A 15,576-nucleotide genomic window follows, 5' to 3' on the forward strand; every position below is an offset into this window, starting at 1 on the left:
ATGCCTTCTGCGTGGCTTCACACAAGTCCTTCTGCCACATGGTAGCTCGGTTTCCCCGGAGAAAAAGAGACAGCAGACAACAAGCCCTCTTGCAGCATTAACGTTCAGCATTAACACTGTGCAAGGCCTATTTTGGCTCTCTAACAAGTTTTTCCTGCCACTTCATGTAGCCAGCTTTCTGTCCCCTCAGCAGACAGTGGGCCATCAGTAGGCAGAGCTGAGCACCAACCCATCCCATCCCATCCCATCCCATCCCATCCCATCCCATCCCATCCTATCCCATCCCATCCCATCCCATCCCATCCCATCCCATCCCATCCCACCACTGGTGGGTAGGAGGGTCTGGCTGCGAATTAACCCTTGCTCCTGTGGGGGCCGAGATCTTCAGCCCTAACTCCGCACTGAGGGGAGAAATGATGTTCCTATGACCTTGGTGCCAGAGACCGAATGCTGCCCAAAGCCCCAGGAGGATGGAGGAAGGCTGGAGAACAGCCAGCAGGCAACACTAGCTCATCACAGCCTGTGCAGAAAGGCAGGGAGGAGAAACCGGTGGCCCAAGGCCAGCTGCTGCCAGGGGACTCAGGTGGATAATTTCCTGAGCTCTTCCCTGAAGACTAAAGAAATCTGCTTTGCCTCCTAGTGAGAAAAGCCCTGGGCTTATCCTTAGCCGCTAGCTCTCTCTCAAACACAGCGGAGAGATACAGGAGCCCTCAGATGCTCCACTGGGAGAGAAGGGACAAAGTGGCCTCAACAGCTGGATCTCCTCACTAAGGAACCAAATGCCAGGTCCAGGTTTGAGTTGGTGAAGACCTGCTCAGGCCTACAGAGGATGTGTGCTATGGCAGTTTCCTTGCTGAAAAACAAAGAAACAAACAAACAAAAACTGCTATAAATACAAATGCAAACGTTATTTGTAGGAAACTGTCATCAGAGAAACAATGTTGTACAGCCAGGGGGAATTTGCGGAACATGATGGTCCATTTCTCAGCCAAATCAGCCAGGCCACATTAAACTGGACACCAGGAGGAGGTGCAACCCATCCACCCTGCTGTAAATCAACCCCTTATTTTTTTTATATTGACCTCTTCTGCACCGGCTTTCACAGGCTTCAACTCCCAGAGACGTATTTTCATTCGAAAGAGGATGCCAGTGCCATTGTGAACGTACTTACTGATTCACTTCTGGGTCTGCTTCTTTACCCTTGTTCTTATACCTGCTGCCCTAAACTGACCTTGCCTCTTCTCCAGCAGGACTCTTCATCCCTGTTCACGGTTGTCCCTTCAGCTCTGTTCAGCTGTGACTCTCTGCAGTTGCAAGGCTGGGCTCAGCCCTGGCCACTAGGTAGAAATGCTGGACAATGTAATTTTTCAGGAAGGCAGCGAGCCAAAAGCTTTGCCTGCCATCAGCTCACAGTGTTGCAGGACTGGGGTTGATCCCAACTGGAGAGCAGGAACCCAGTCTCACAGAGGCTGCTTTGGGCTTTCAGGTTGCACCAGGACACCTGGAAAGCATCGGCCTGAGCAGTTTGCTGTGTTTCCTGTGCTTCTCACAGGTGTCTTTTGCATCTCCTCGTGCACCTTGAGCAGAGATATCCTCCTCCTCCTCCTCATGGGCACTCGCTGCTGAGATGCCTCAGTGGCTCAAGACTTTCCTAGCCACCAATGCAAGGGTCTTCTCCTACCTACCTTGCCCACCTTCCAGCACATTACTTTTGCTTTACAGGCTGCCATGGGGCTGGGGAAGGCTATCGGTGGTGGGATTTCCATGAGGAGAGCAGAGTTCTGCTTCTCACCCCAGGGTTTGCATGGAAAGACGAGCCACAGTGGGCAGCATGCAATGAAAGACAAACACGTTCATTCATCCCTTCCCAGGGCTCTGTCAGAAATGGTGTTTGCACATGGGAAGGATGAACAGAGAGGACTTATATCTACAAAGTTGTCTTCCATCACTGCTGAAAAAGAAGCAGCAGCTGTTCTTCACTTTGGCTTTCTACGCTTTTAAGTTCCTGCCCTGTTGCAATGCCACAGTGACAAGTGCTATTTACAAAATAGAAACCTAAGGTGGAAAGCCAGTTGGAAGAGACCTTTCAGTTCATGGTTTCCCCTCTCTCCAGCCCCCCAGCTTTACGCAGCAGCCTCCACGCTCTGCGTTTAAAGCCGTCTCTGCCCGTAACTCACTCCCAGTGCCAGTGCTAGACCTCCCTCTGCGAAGCACATGCACCAGCAGATAATCCAGATCAGTTTACCTCCGTGTACCTGGCAGCATGCTACTGTGCAGTGACCAAATATCAGAAGAGTTAGTGGTTAATTAGGATCAGTTTAATCCCTGCTGACTGCCTGTCTCTGTGTAAAAAGGGCACTAGAGGTTAGAAAGTATTAAGTGCCTTAAATGTGTACTTGCATAACGTGAAAACTGAGTGAAGATCCAGACTTTGTTCTTGGAAGTGTTGATGTGAAATGATTTACTCCTAGAAGCATTTAAACACGCATCTTATCCTATCAAAGCAAGAAAATCCATTTAAAAATTTCTGGGAAGAAATGCAACAAATGTTTGGCCATGGAAAATAATGAACCAGCAGCACAATGGAGACAAGACATCCACAGGAAAAAAAGGTTTTATAGAGTCTGAACATTACTTTCAACTTCTAAAAAATTAGTTCCGCATATGAAATATATTTTGTATAGCTGGAATAAAGCTTTTTCTGGGCTACAATTGTACCTAGATTTCCATTTCATTGGTTCGTATTTATCATAAAAATACAACAGCTAATCATTAGATAACTTTGCATTTACACCCGGTCTGTGGCACTCCTCTTGGAGCCCAGGTTGACAGCTTGTATAAAATTATTTAACGAGTTCCTGACAATAAAATGTAGATTTTACTTTGTCAAAATGCTTAGCTATTGTTAAGCATGAAATTCTCTAATGGCATGTCAAAACATGGAGATCCTTCATGCTTTTCTCTTTATTTTACATGTAACTGTTATTTTAAATGAGAAAGGATCCTGAGGTTGATTAAAAGAGCTGAGTCGCTGTTTGAATGGAAACAATAGTAGAATGATTTGTAGAAACAATTCAAACTAATAAAGCGCCTACAGGCCTACAGGACAGTGGTGAACTCACACACATCTTCACACGCACAGATAGACCATTGCTATTCTTCCCAACTTATTTTTTTTGCTACTGGTACATTTATATAAGTATTAGGGACATTTATGTAATAACAGGACGTTAGCTCCTTTTGAGGTCATCTGTCCTGGCGACTTTTTCCCCATTTCCAGCCATAAGCTCCTCGTTGTGACATCATTTTGGCTGCCGTGACCATACCTGTGATGTCACCAGGAGGGATTTAGGACCCGAGGTCGGGCATAAGCTGCAAGAGCAGATCAGCTCACGAAGAATAAAGGTTTTGTTTTGCCCTGCTAGCAGAAGGAGAAGGAAGCACCCACCTGCCCTTCCTCCTCTGCCTGTCCTGGTTGAGCAGGACCCTGTAAAAAAAAAAAAAAAAAGTAAAAAGCTTAAAGTTTTACATGGCTGGTGTTGAAGGGACCCTCTGCTGCTGCCACCAAAACCCAGAGAGGCTCTGCCAGTGGACCAGGGCTGGATCAGACCCTCCAGAGCTTGGGCACGGACCTACACTGCTGCTCCTCAGTGCTCCCATGGCCACACCAGGATGGCAGGAGTACAGATACCTACATAGGACAGAGGCCAAGATGGTCAGGAGAAATGTGGGACATCTGTACAAGTATCAACGTGTGGGGCACTCTCTGGTGAAGAAGCGTTGAATGCCAGGGAGGAACCTCCTCCAGAGAAGAACGCGGGGGCTGGCTGGATGGGAAGATTTCCTTAGCTTGGGTGAACTAGGATGACAGGCAGGATGTATCAGCTCTGGCTCAGCACTACTGTGGTTTGGCAATGCAGCATCCAGCCTGGGTTCACCTGGTCTGTTCAGGCCACAGGAGAAGCAAAACCAGCGCTGACAAGTTGGCCTGTGCAGAAGTGCCCCATAAATAGTATTTTTCCACTCTATCTACTCTGGAAGTTCTTGTTTGATCTCATGTCCCTCTTGTCCACTCAGTCCAATCCCCCTTTCTGAAAATAAGGCTTCGTATGGGAAGCCAGCTCTGCAGCTTCATGAACATATTCGTGCTTTCATCTTCTGTTTGGCTCCCTGTCGTTCCAGCCAGATCAGGAGCAGAAATTGCATTGGCAACATGTTTATCTGAGGACCTCTTCCAGTGTCATTTACTTGGCATCATTTATTTGGCATTGTAGGAGTCTGTGATAGTCAGCGAGATAAGCATTTGGGAGGGTATCTGAATTAAAATCAGCTTTTACCATACTTTATATTCCCTGTCAACAGACAATGTATTTAAATTGTCAGCTCGTGTAGCCAGCTGGGATAAAAATGTGTTGATCCCCAGCACTGCCCTTGGCTCACCGGCATGAGCGTGCCTGAGCGTGGATTTCCACCAGGCCCCAGTGCAGGGAACCGACTCTCTCCCAGCTGCACTTTGAATGCACAGAAAACCAAAAGGGCAACTGCTCAGGGCAGAGGTGGCGTTTCACAGCCTGGCAACTCAACTCTGAGCACGCTGATGCAGCACCTCTGAGTTACTGCGGAGAGCAAAGTGGTTGATCTGTAACAGCAACCCGCACAGGTCAGCTGGACACAGAGGAAGGGTCTTATCGTATATTAAGAGTCCACAGAGAATAGGCTTTACTGCGAAGTTCTTCGTACAGCGCTGCAGGCAATATATATGCAGCAGGATGCTGAAGAGCTGAGATCATCTCTTTGCAGCTCATGCATTGTTTCTCCCAAACAGAGCTTCTTAAGCCATCTTCCTCAAGAGACATGCACAGGAGAGCTACTCGGATTAAAATAAGGATGTACAAAATCTTTACTCTCTCATCAATCAGCTCTTCTTTCTTCTTTTAATTCAAATAGGTTTCATCAACCTGAAAAGGTGATCTTGGCATTTTGCAGCTCTTTTGAATGCTGTCTACTGAAAGCCACATAATGAGAATGGTCACCGCCAGGCTGACCTGATTTGGGCTCCTATTCAGTCTGCATTTCTGCCTGAGGAAACTTGTGCCACTTCATCAGTGTTACAGTGTCAGCCTAATTCAGAGAGAGAAGGACTGTTTGCTTTGCCTTGCTTTGCACCAGAGAAAGGCACCGTTCTGCCCGTTGCAGAATACAACACATGCATGACATGTCAGAAATAACCACCACACAACTTCATAAAGTAGATCCCACCACTGGACCCCTGATAGGTCATGCTTCTTAGCGTGCTGCCTAGCTCAGTTTTGGGCTGCTCCCACTACCTGTCTCCAGAACTGCTCCTGGGTACAGTTCAGGGCTCTTTTATTCCAGGACTCATCCCAAGTGCCCCCATGGCAGAGCCTGCACCAAGCTGGGGTCCCATGCAGCCCTCCAACACCACTCCTCCAGTGCCAGCCATCAGCCCTCACACCCCAAAGGGCACCCACAAGCTCTTGGGCATCTCACGGGGCAGGAAGCATCATCAATCCTCAATATCATGCTGTAAAATCACCCTGATACTCCACTCGCAGCATTAGAAATACAGGAAAATGAACCCACATTTCATTCTGTTGGGCTTCTCCTTTGAAGAAGAACCTCTACAAAAACCATCCTTTGAAGAGTTAGGTATTTTCTTCATGCCCCAGCAGGGAAGCAGTGCAGGAGGCAGAGGCAGTGGTGGTTTTTACATGACACGTGGATAGCAGCAGGCAAATTCGCTTGAACTGGCTCAGCTAGGTGTTTTGTGGCTCTGCAGGTAACCGCCTCCCAAAAGAATAAGTTCTGTATTTTGAAATGATGATGCAAATTTTCTTATCCTGAAATTCAGCAGAAACTTCTTCCTAATTGGGCAAACGTGTTGGTGTCTTGCAGTGAGAGCTATCTAGTGCAGCTGAGATGTAAGCGGGAGGCAAGCTGGTTTGGATTCAGTTTAATTTCCCAAGGGATATATATTTTAAAGTACAACAATTCTGCTGATACTAGGGTTGTGGTGGAGTGAAAGGAAGATCGCTGGACACCAACCTGATGCAAGAAAACAAGCAAGAGGTTTCTGAAGAGGAACACCTGCTCCACACAGTCTTTCTTTGGGATAAATCCTGCTCAGAATGGCTGTGTAAGGTCACAGCAGCAGGAGCCCAAGCAGAACTGCTGCCCCTCTCCCCTAAGCAGCCACACCAGACCAAGGCTTGGCTTTATAAGAGCACAAATAAACCAAATAAACTGTGTTTTCCACATCTGGTGATCACCCTCTTCCCGCAAGGAGCCCCAGATCCCACAGCCCTCCAGCAGCTCCATCCAACTATGGAGCATTGGGTGACCCTATGATGCATATCCAGATTAAGACTCAAAGAAGGATATGATGCCTAAGTTAGGACACAAACACCTCTGCAGATCCAGAACACCCTTATTTTGAACCTGAAAGTGGCCCAGTTGGTTTGTATCCCCTGGGTTGTACCCCCAAACCACCCCACTTGAATAGCTCAGTGTCTGGCTCCCCAGGCTTGGCAAGCATGGTTTTCACCCCTGTATGGCACCAGCTTCTCCTCGGACACCCAGTTCTAGGCTTTGGACCCCAGTTTGGGGAAAAGAAACTTAAAACAGGCTGCTAAACTGAAGGGGCATGAGATTTTTGGATCTATCCTCAGTCGTAATAAATGTTCATTCCCCCCTCCCCCATTTTATCACTTTTTAGCCACAGCTAATTTGACTCATCCTTTCTTTAATGCCTTCTATCCCTTTAATCACCTACTAATGGGTTTTCTTCTTTTTTAGTCATTATATTTAAAGAACATTTGTTATTCCCCGTTGCTTCTTTGAACAGCATTGATTCATTTTTAGTTTTCTTAAGTCCTCTCTCCTTGCCTACAAACACTGCTTTTTCTGACAAGGTTCCTTCACAGATTTCCTTTCCTAAATGATGTGGAGAGATGGTTTGAAACACACACCCCGATCTGCAGGTCCCCTCTTTGGTGAGCCAGAACATTTTCTTTTTTTTCTGCTTTCCACAGAAACTTTGTTGCCTTACACCCTATTTGTACTGAGTCCCATTTTCAGTTGCATGTTCCATAGACACACCAAATCTGAATAGCAACACTGGCTTCATTTTTTTCCATGCAGGAATTCAACGTTAATTTTTGACAGCAGTATCTAAAGCATTCAGGGGCTCACTATCCTTCTTCCAAATCTTAATAAATCCACAGGAGAGTATCAGGTAGGGCACAGAGGAAATGTCTCATAGGTTCTGGGGCCTGTGGGAACAAATCCAACTGTACAGTCCTCACTAGAAATAATTTATCTAATGACAGTGCCAAGCCCATCAAGAAATCATTTGGCGTCCTCAGCTTCGTTCCCTTTGAATACATCTCCAGTCCAGTGGACCATTAACAACAGCTTCAACAGAGAGGTCCTTATTCAGTAAAACTTGTAAGCCCAAGTGAAATCAATGGCAAAACCTACATACACGCCTGTCACGCTACACAGGGACTGACCAAACTCTTGCCCTTCTTCTGTCCTGACAGGAATGTGGTATGAATCCCAGGACCCTGAGGCAGCCCCTAGTATCAGTATCTATTCCGCCAACTTATAAAAGCAGCAGAAAGAGTGGAACAACATAAGCACAGACAAAGGAGATCATGCTTTCGTTCTCATTTGGGCCCTAATTAATTCAGCAGCTGCTCCTCTACTGCTAACGATGAAACGGCAGCACCTAAATGCTATTACTTGATTGTAACGACCTTTTCCCCTGTCTTTTCTTTCCCGGTTGCAACAGGACTGTACAATGTAAGATAAGCAAGTACCTGTATAATGTCAAACCCCCTGCAGATCATCAAGCTGCAGTTTTACAAACATCTTTAGGCTGCAACCTTGCGTGCCTCAGAGAAGGCTGTGAGGCTGAAACTGTGAATGTGACAGGCAGGGTTTGATCCTGTCACACGAGGAAAGCCACAAACAGCTGAACCTGTGCTTAAAGTGGTCTCCACCACAGCTCTTCTGCTCCTGGTTCATTCAGAGCAACCCCCTTCCATCTCCAGCAAAGTGCACTGCACTGCTTTGTTGTTTCTTTCCTCCTGGAAACTAAAGAGTGAATGAAAATCTTCCTATTTGGGATGGTATAAAAAAAAATAATGGCAAATAGAGACATTCTAATTGCATGGGATTTCTGGAAAAAAAAGGTTTCAAAGTGGGGGAAAAAAAAGTAGCTATGTGCCTGGTACACAGAGAGCCCTTTCTCTTCCCCTTTGTGGCAGAGGAATCAATGGAATTCATATAAAAGCAGGAAGGGGGTGGGAAGAGAGATAGGAGATTCCTTGCTTGGTACCAGCAGGTCACAAGTCTCATGAGGCTTGAGCAGGGCTTGGAAGGGAGCTGCTGGCTCTATCTCTGTGTGTACCTTTTTGTTCCTTGCCTTGGATTTGCTGGTCCGTGGCACGCTGCTTTGCCTGGCTCTCCATAGAGCTTGTAGCCTACAGGAATTTGGACAGAGTGGTACAGACATCGCCGACAGAGACTCTGATCACTGACTATCCCTTTAAATGCAGTCTCATGACCCAGTCCTTACTCCACTACCTATTAAAGAAGGAGCCAAGACGTACATAGACAGCTTCAATTCAGGCACCCAGAAGGACACAGAAAGGCAAGACAATTTCACAGAGCTAACTGTGAGTAAACGCGAGGCATTAGAGGTGCTCTCTAGAGCAAAGGGCATGGAGAAAGATTTGTAGGAAATCCTCAAGTGAAAGAAGGCGCAATATTTTTAAATATATATTTGCATACATTGTTCAAAAGGCAAACTTCTGTAAAAGAATGCTATTCTGTCATTTTAGCATTTTTTCCTTTAAATACAAATCTAGATATCTCTTAATATAGCACTGACCAATGCTTGATTTCCCATAAAAATCCACAGCGGTGATTTTGTGCTGCAGACACTGGAGCCTTTTGCAAATACAACCTTTTTTTCACTGGGATAAATTGCACAGAAGGAATATCTTGGGGGGAAATCTGAAGACAGCCTTTTGCAAATGTGGATCGAAACCCCAGCCGGGAGCCTCCAGCTGAATGCCTGCCCCTCGTGAGGGGCAGATTTCCATCTGGGAGTGCTGGATGTGACCCTTCTTCTGCTGGGGATGGAAAGGAGCTGTGGGTGCTTGGCAGCATGGAGAACACACAGCTTTCACTGAGGTGTCCCATCGTGCGTGCAGGTTGCTGGCTTTTTAATAGAGGAATACTGTGTGTACTGTAATGGCCAAATATCCTGCATGGGTACAGCATCCAGGAAAAGCTTGGTTCTTCTTAGCCAACAGTCATCAACGTGTCTCTACACCCTATTTTTTTCATGGCAACAACTACTGGCTAGATCTGGACAAGTATTTTACTAGTGATCACTATTTTTTCTAAATATCTGTATTATTAATTGCAGGTATGGTTATCTGGTGGAGAGCGTTCCTAGCTCGCCTTCATGTTGCCCATTATCTTCTCCTTATTCCTCCTCTCTGCTTGCTGCTTAAACAAGGGTAACTGCATTTCCTACGATGAGCTGAGAGACCTGAAGACTGAATTTGCTATCAATCTCTATCGCCACATCTCCGGAGCAGAGAACAGAACCAACCTGGTCGTTTCCCCAGCAAGCGTGGCCATTTCTTTGGAGCTGCTGCAGTTTGGAGCTCAAGGAAATACTTTCACAGAGCTGCAGGATGCCCTAGGATACAACATTCATGGTAATGTACTGCTTAAAAAAATACTTCTTGCCTTATGTTTTGCAGAAAATTCACAGCTTTACTTAGAAGACAGCGATAGCACACATCATAATAAACTTTTTTTCTTCTGTCTCACTGCAAAGATGTAATTTAGAAATGTTTTCTCCACATTTGATAGACAGGTATCAGACAAAGGACAAAGGACACTCAGTAGGAGATGCACACATCATTATTTCTCCTTCTTTTTGAGTGATGCTTATTCTTTTACTTCACTGAAGTACAATTATACATAGAAAAGGTACTCCCATGAAAAGCAGAAGTGATCCTGGTTTCCCAGGGCTTTCTGGTGCCTATTGTATCTCTTGGTCTCCACCATGTCCTCTGCAAGGAGGTGGTAGGCAGAGGATAGTCATTTTGTCTCTTATCCCAATCACAAATTTTACAAATTTGATAGAAAATGAATTATTTTTATGACTTCAGCCCTTTTCCTAATGTTATTACAACTAGCCAAAAAGATGAAAAGTTAGCAGAAGGAAGTTGGCAGACAGTGAGATATGCTGACAGACGGATGGTGCAATTGCATCTTTCCCTGAGAGCAGGCTAAAATAAAATTCTCACTGGGAATCTGGAAGAGATATGGAAAAGGCAGATGTCTTAGAATCCAGCATTAAGTGAGTTGAATTTAAGGATGCTGTTTTCATTTTAACTCTGGATTATCCTACCATCTCACACCACATGGCAAAAACTATTTTGCATTATGCGCACAATGTTTATGAGAAGTGGATGACTGCCTCATCTTCGAAATTTGCAGCTTACATACAAGACTTATGTGTAGAGATGACACCATTATCCCTCAGCATAAAATTTACTTTCAGCATCTGAAGACTAAAGATAAGATCTACAGGAATTTCACTGTCCTGTGCCGTAACCTGCCTCAGCCATCAATACCATCCTCTATACCACTGATATTCAAAAGCAGCACAGCAGTCAGAGCTAACTCTGTCTGATATACACAGATACAGCTACACGTACTGACACAAGGACAGTGTCTCTATATTCTGAGCAGGTGATATAATGACACCTTGCCTATAAGACTTTCCCTTTCTGTAAATTTAGTAGGGTAATTTTAAACAGCAATAATTCATATAAGGACTTTACCTTGGTAATTGTCACACTTCTTGTCATGTAGGGGATCTATTAAGGAAAAAAAAATTAGGAAAAAAAATTAAAGAGAACATTGCACATTGAAATTTAGGCACAAAACTCCACACAAAACATAACAAAGAGAAGTGCAGAGGTTGTTAATGACCTGCTAGTTCTTTTGCACTGTTTGACTTGTTCTCATTTCTCACATAATACGAAGCAGACATTTTATCTCTACTTTAGCTGTTTGTGGCACAAGCCACGTGAGTTTTGGCTTTCAGTAATATTAATGTATGAATGTGGGAAGAAAATTAGGATGGGATCTACTGCTATTGGTCATAATAGCAGATTTCCAGTGGGGGATTAGGAAATCACCAAAATCAAACACTTTAAAATCAAACACTTAGAACAAATTTCCTATCAGATGAGTAAAACCAAACTACAAATATATGCATGTCTGATAAAATTCCATTATTCCATCAGACATTTGCATTAACGTTTTAGTCGATCTTTCTTTCACAATAATAAAGGATGTGGTTAAAACCTTGGCAGACTAAAAACAATGAAAACATTGATGGTTCATTCACTATTCACAGAGAATCAGCTCTTACATGCACTTGTAATCTTCTTTTAACATTTGGAAGATTTGTTCACCTTTATTCTAGTACTAAGAAAAACAATGTTTAAAGGGATGTCTCTCTAGACAGCACAGACGAAATGGTATATTTAAAAATGTTTTCTCCTTGCTGTTTTACTTTATCCATGGCAGAGTATTTTAAAGCCATTTTGAAATGCTCTCTGAGTAAGAATTCAGGACTTTGGTTAGCTAAACACTTTGATACGACTGAAGTTACAACCTCAGGATACCATACCTCACATTAACATCTGCTTCCAATTTACCATCTTTGATTTCTTACATCCTCCAGAGAGCTTGCCAAACACTCCTGCACTAATGAAAAACACACAAGAAAAGCACTTTACACCTCAGACTGTGTGAGTTTTCTTGACATCTGTTCAAGGAGTTCAGTATTTTATCCCTTAAAGAGTAATAGATCTGAGTCTTAATACCAACCTTCATATAGGTGATTAGCCTTCCTGCAGGTTATTAGAAGAGAGCTATTAGGTTGGAAAGCACGCGCTGGATTCTTGGGTGGTAGCAATAGTGAAACTTTCCCTCTACCCCAGCAAAAATCTGAGCAGATGTAGTAGAAGTCTCCTGTTGAGATCAGGGACCTGGCTAGGAGCTGGAGTCTCACAGCAACCCTACCCTTGACTTGGTGATCAGCCTGGGACCGGTCGGTCCAGGCGGGATGGATCCAGCCCACCAAAATCCTCCCTGGGCTACCTGCCCCAAATCGCCCATGTCCCAGGTGGCAGCCCGGCCTGCCTTCCCTCCAGCGCTGCCCATGGGAAACGGGGTGCTTCCTTCCTCTGACTCAAGGGCTCCCCGGAGTCAAAACCAATATTTCCAGCCAGGGACATAACTTGAGCCTAGCCGCGCCTGTTTTGGCGGCTCAGGTACCTGGGATCTGCCCAGGGTGCCCCAGGTGTACAGGCTGAGGCAGAGGAGCACCTGAGCCGAGTGCGGCCCTCTGGAGAAGCCAGGGGCACAGTACTTAGCTCCATGAGGATGGTGGCCAACAATTTGTATATGACCCCGAGTTACTGAGCTTTCACACAGAAATTAGGACACATGGTGATGTTTCACCTAGGGAAACCAGAAAGGCCCAGTGGTACCACAGAGCCAAGAGACACTGATGTCTTGCCGAAGGACTGCTGCCCCTTCCCTAGGGGCAGATTATTTACGGGAACAGGAACCTGATGGAAAATTCTTAATGGCAAGTCACAAGTTCGACAGGACTTTTGTTGGGTGGGTGTAGGCACGTCTCCTTCAAGGGCTAAGGGAAAGGTGCTGACCCACACACGTGGGAGGTCTGAGGTTTGACATCAGCATTGTTCAGGATGGATGTAAGTGCTGTGCCTCAGGAGGTCACCTTGACGTGAATCATCTCATCACAAACCATTAGAGTGAGCAAATTATTGGCTACTAGAAAAGGCTGCTAAACCACCCTTCAGGAAAGCCTATTAGAAACTTTCAGATTTTAGAAACACAAGATCCTCTAAGTTTGGAAAACTCACATCCCTGTTGGCTCACCCCACAACCCTATATCCATCACAGAAGCCCCCACCGTTGGCCTACCATGAACTCCCCAGGAAAAGGAGAGTGGGGCACTATTCCACTATTTTCATTTTTGGACAATGCAGTAGATATTATCGAATTTTTGAGTGACACTGAGTTCATAGTTTCTACAAGCATTTTGTAAGACCAGAATAGAATTTAAAAGGCTCCTGGCAAACTGGAGAAATGTGTGAAGTTAATAGGACACAATTCAATAAGGACAAGTGCAAAATTCCGCATTTAGAAGTAACAATCCGCTGTTCAAATCAGGGAACTATGAGCTAACAAGGAGTTTTTTTATAAAAGGATCTGAGGGCTCTTAGGAATTCTTAGAAAATGAATATTGAATGGGAAATATAATTGTACTTCAAAAAGAGCAGACACTGTTTTGGTTTGTCTAAAAAGGAGAGTCACTTTTAACACACATCAGGAAACTTATCGGCTTTATTTAGCATTGGCAGGCAATACTGGGTCAGTCTGGGGCACTGTCCTTCAAGAACAAACAAACAAAAAAATGAGGGCCAAGGGTAGCAGACAGACCTGGGGCAGTCAGGGAGATGCTCCTCCTGATACGGGTGGCACTGACGATGTCATGAGATGTCTGTAACTGTGCCACTGGCAGCTCAGCAAGTCACAGCTGGAGGTGCTTGATCTAATGGGAACTCAGAGAGTGCCCAGAAGAGCTTAATGTTCCTTACAAACTGTAAGAGCTATATTCATATAGAGGTCTGAGCCTGATGTTGAATCAGCCATTTGACCTATCTGCGCTAGAGTGCTTTCTACAGCAGCATGAAGAGTGCTTTTCTATGCCCAGCGCATCACTGTGCTTGACAGTAATACCCCATAGAGTCAAGGGTGCTTCAGTTGTGACAGTGCTGTAATTTTCAGAGAGCACTGGTGTCAGCACCAGAGCTGAGAGCTGCTGAGCCCTGCTGCAATCTCTGCTGTCTTAGCCTCGACATGATAATTGCAGTTTTTCCCTCTCTCTCACCTGGCAGATCAAAGTGCGCAGGATTTTTTACACGCAGTGCATGAAGGAGCAGCCAACTCTGGCCAGGGCACAGTGGTCCAGCTGGCGTGTTCCTTCTTCGTGCCCACCGGCGTGATGCTCTCGCCCCACTTCGCTGCACGTGCCGCGCACTGGGCAAACAGCAGCCTGCAGCAAACCGACTTCACCGACCCCAACCGAACCACAGCCCAAATGCAGGAGTGGATCTCCAGTAACCTCAGAGGTAGAGCAACAACCCACAGGAATTATTACACATGGATAAAATGTAAAATAAGAATAACGAGAGAGCATGCATTTAACCAAGTGTAAATACAACCAAGCATTTTACCACACTCCACATTGCCTAAACCAAGACCAACAGCCAGGAAATCTAATTCTTGTGCTGCTACTCATTTCTAATGGAAGGAAGAGCCAGCATATCTGTGAGCACAAGTCTGCAGTATTAAGCCATCAACTGCATGGCCTTATTCCTCTAATTTTTGAAATGGCAATCCTTTGCAGTGCTTTCAGTTTTAATGAGGAGCAGCCGAACTCCCCAGGGACCAAGCTTGCTATGCTGAACGCTTTCACGCTGCGCTGGGGAGCATGCTGAGCTGTAAGCTCAGCAGTTAGACTCCTGAGTTTAAAAAGTCAAAATGGGAAATGAAAAGAGTTCACTTTCCACACAAGCAAGGAAAGTAGTAAAATTAGATTGTATGTTAATGAAAAAAAAAAATTGAAAAAGCAAGTCCTTAGAAGCAGCAGACCAAATCAATCCCTGATCTGCCCCATCGACTTCAGTTACATGAATGTTAATTTAGCCATCAACATGTAATGTGATGTTTAACACAAACATTAAAGCTGTTATTGAAAAAAAATCTGTGCTTCTCAAATGGACTGTAATAAGTGATCCAGCTTCATGATAGGAAATTATTGCTCTAGAAGTGGGTACTAAAATGGAAGTTCGTATTGTGGTACTCACATGAGTATCACTGAGTTAAAGGTGGATCACACCTGCAAAATTCTTTGAGATACACAAAGTGGGATGAGTTAAAATTGGATAGGGGAGAATTAGGATATGAGTTTCAGTTGACTTTGTTACTTCATTGTTGTACACTGGCCCTCAGCATTGGCAAACTTGAGCTCAATTATGGGGATGACATGGACCAAGGGGCAACCCTGAGGTCCATGTACCAAGTTGTACCGTGCCTCTTGCCATTTCAGCTGCTGAGCAGTCTTGGCTTGCTTTATTTCTTCACACAGACTTGTCCTTTACACTTATGCAAACAGGACAGCCTGTGTCCCCCTCCCCATCTCTTTCCCATGCAGATGGGGATGTGCACGGCCTGCCTTTGGAGAGAGCTGCGTCGCCACTCAATCAGGTCACTGTGGTGAGCACCATGTACTTCAAAAGCGTGTGGCTAAAGAAGTTTTCCTTTATGGATACACAGGCCTTGCCTTTTACCACGGCGGAGGGCTCAATCCTGAAAGTGCCCACAATGCATCACACAGCTGAAGTTAACTACGGT

General features: G+C 45.1%; 1 protein-coding gene across 1 annotated transcript in view; it reads left to right on the top strand.

Moving 5' to 3' along the window:
* Positions 1–381: 381 nt before the first annotated feature.
* The window catches only part of SERPINE3 (serpin family E member 3), a 28,215-nt gene continuing 13,020 nt past the window's right edge, over positions 382–15,576 (top strand). The window contains exons 1-3 of the mRNA XM_080569681.1: positions 382–9,758; positions 14,058–14,291; positions 15,377–15,574. Of these exons, the coding sequence (XP_080425807.1) occupies positions 9,500–9,758; positions 14,058–14,291; positions 15,377–15,574 (691 nt within the window). The 5' untranslated portion in view covers positions 382–9,499. The remainder of the gene's footprint in view (positions 9,759–14,057; positions 14,292–15,376; positions 15,575–15,576) is intronic.

Source organism: Anser brachyrhynchus, assembly GCF_964034855.1.
Source record: "Anser brachyrhynchus genome assembly, chromosome: 1".
Lineage (NCBI taxonomy): Eukaryota > Metazoa > Chordata > Aves > Anseriformes > Anatidae > Anser > Anser brachyrhynchus.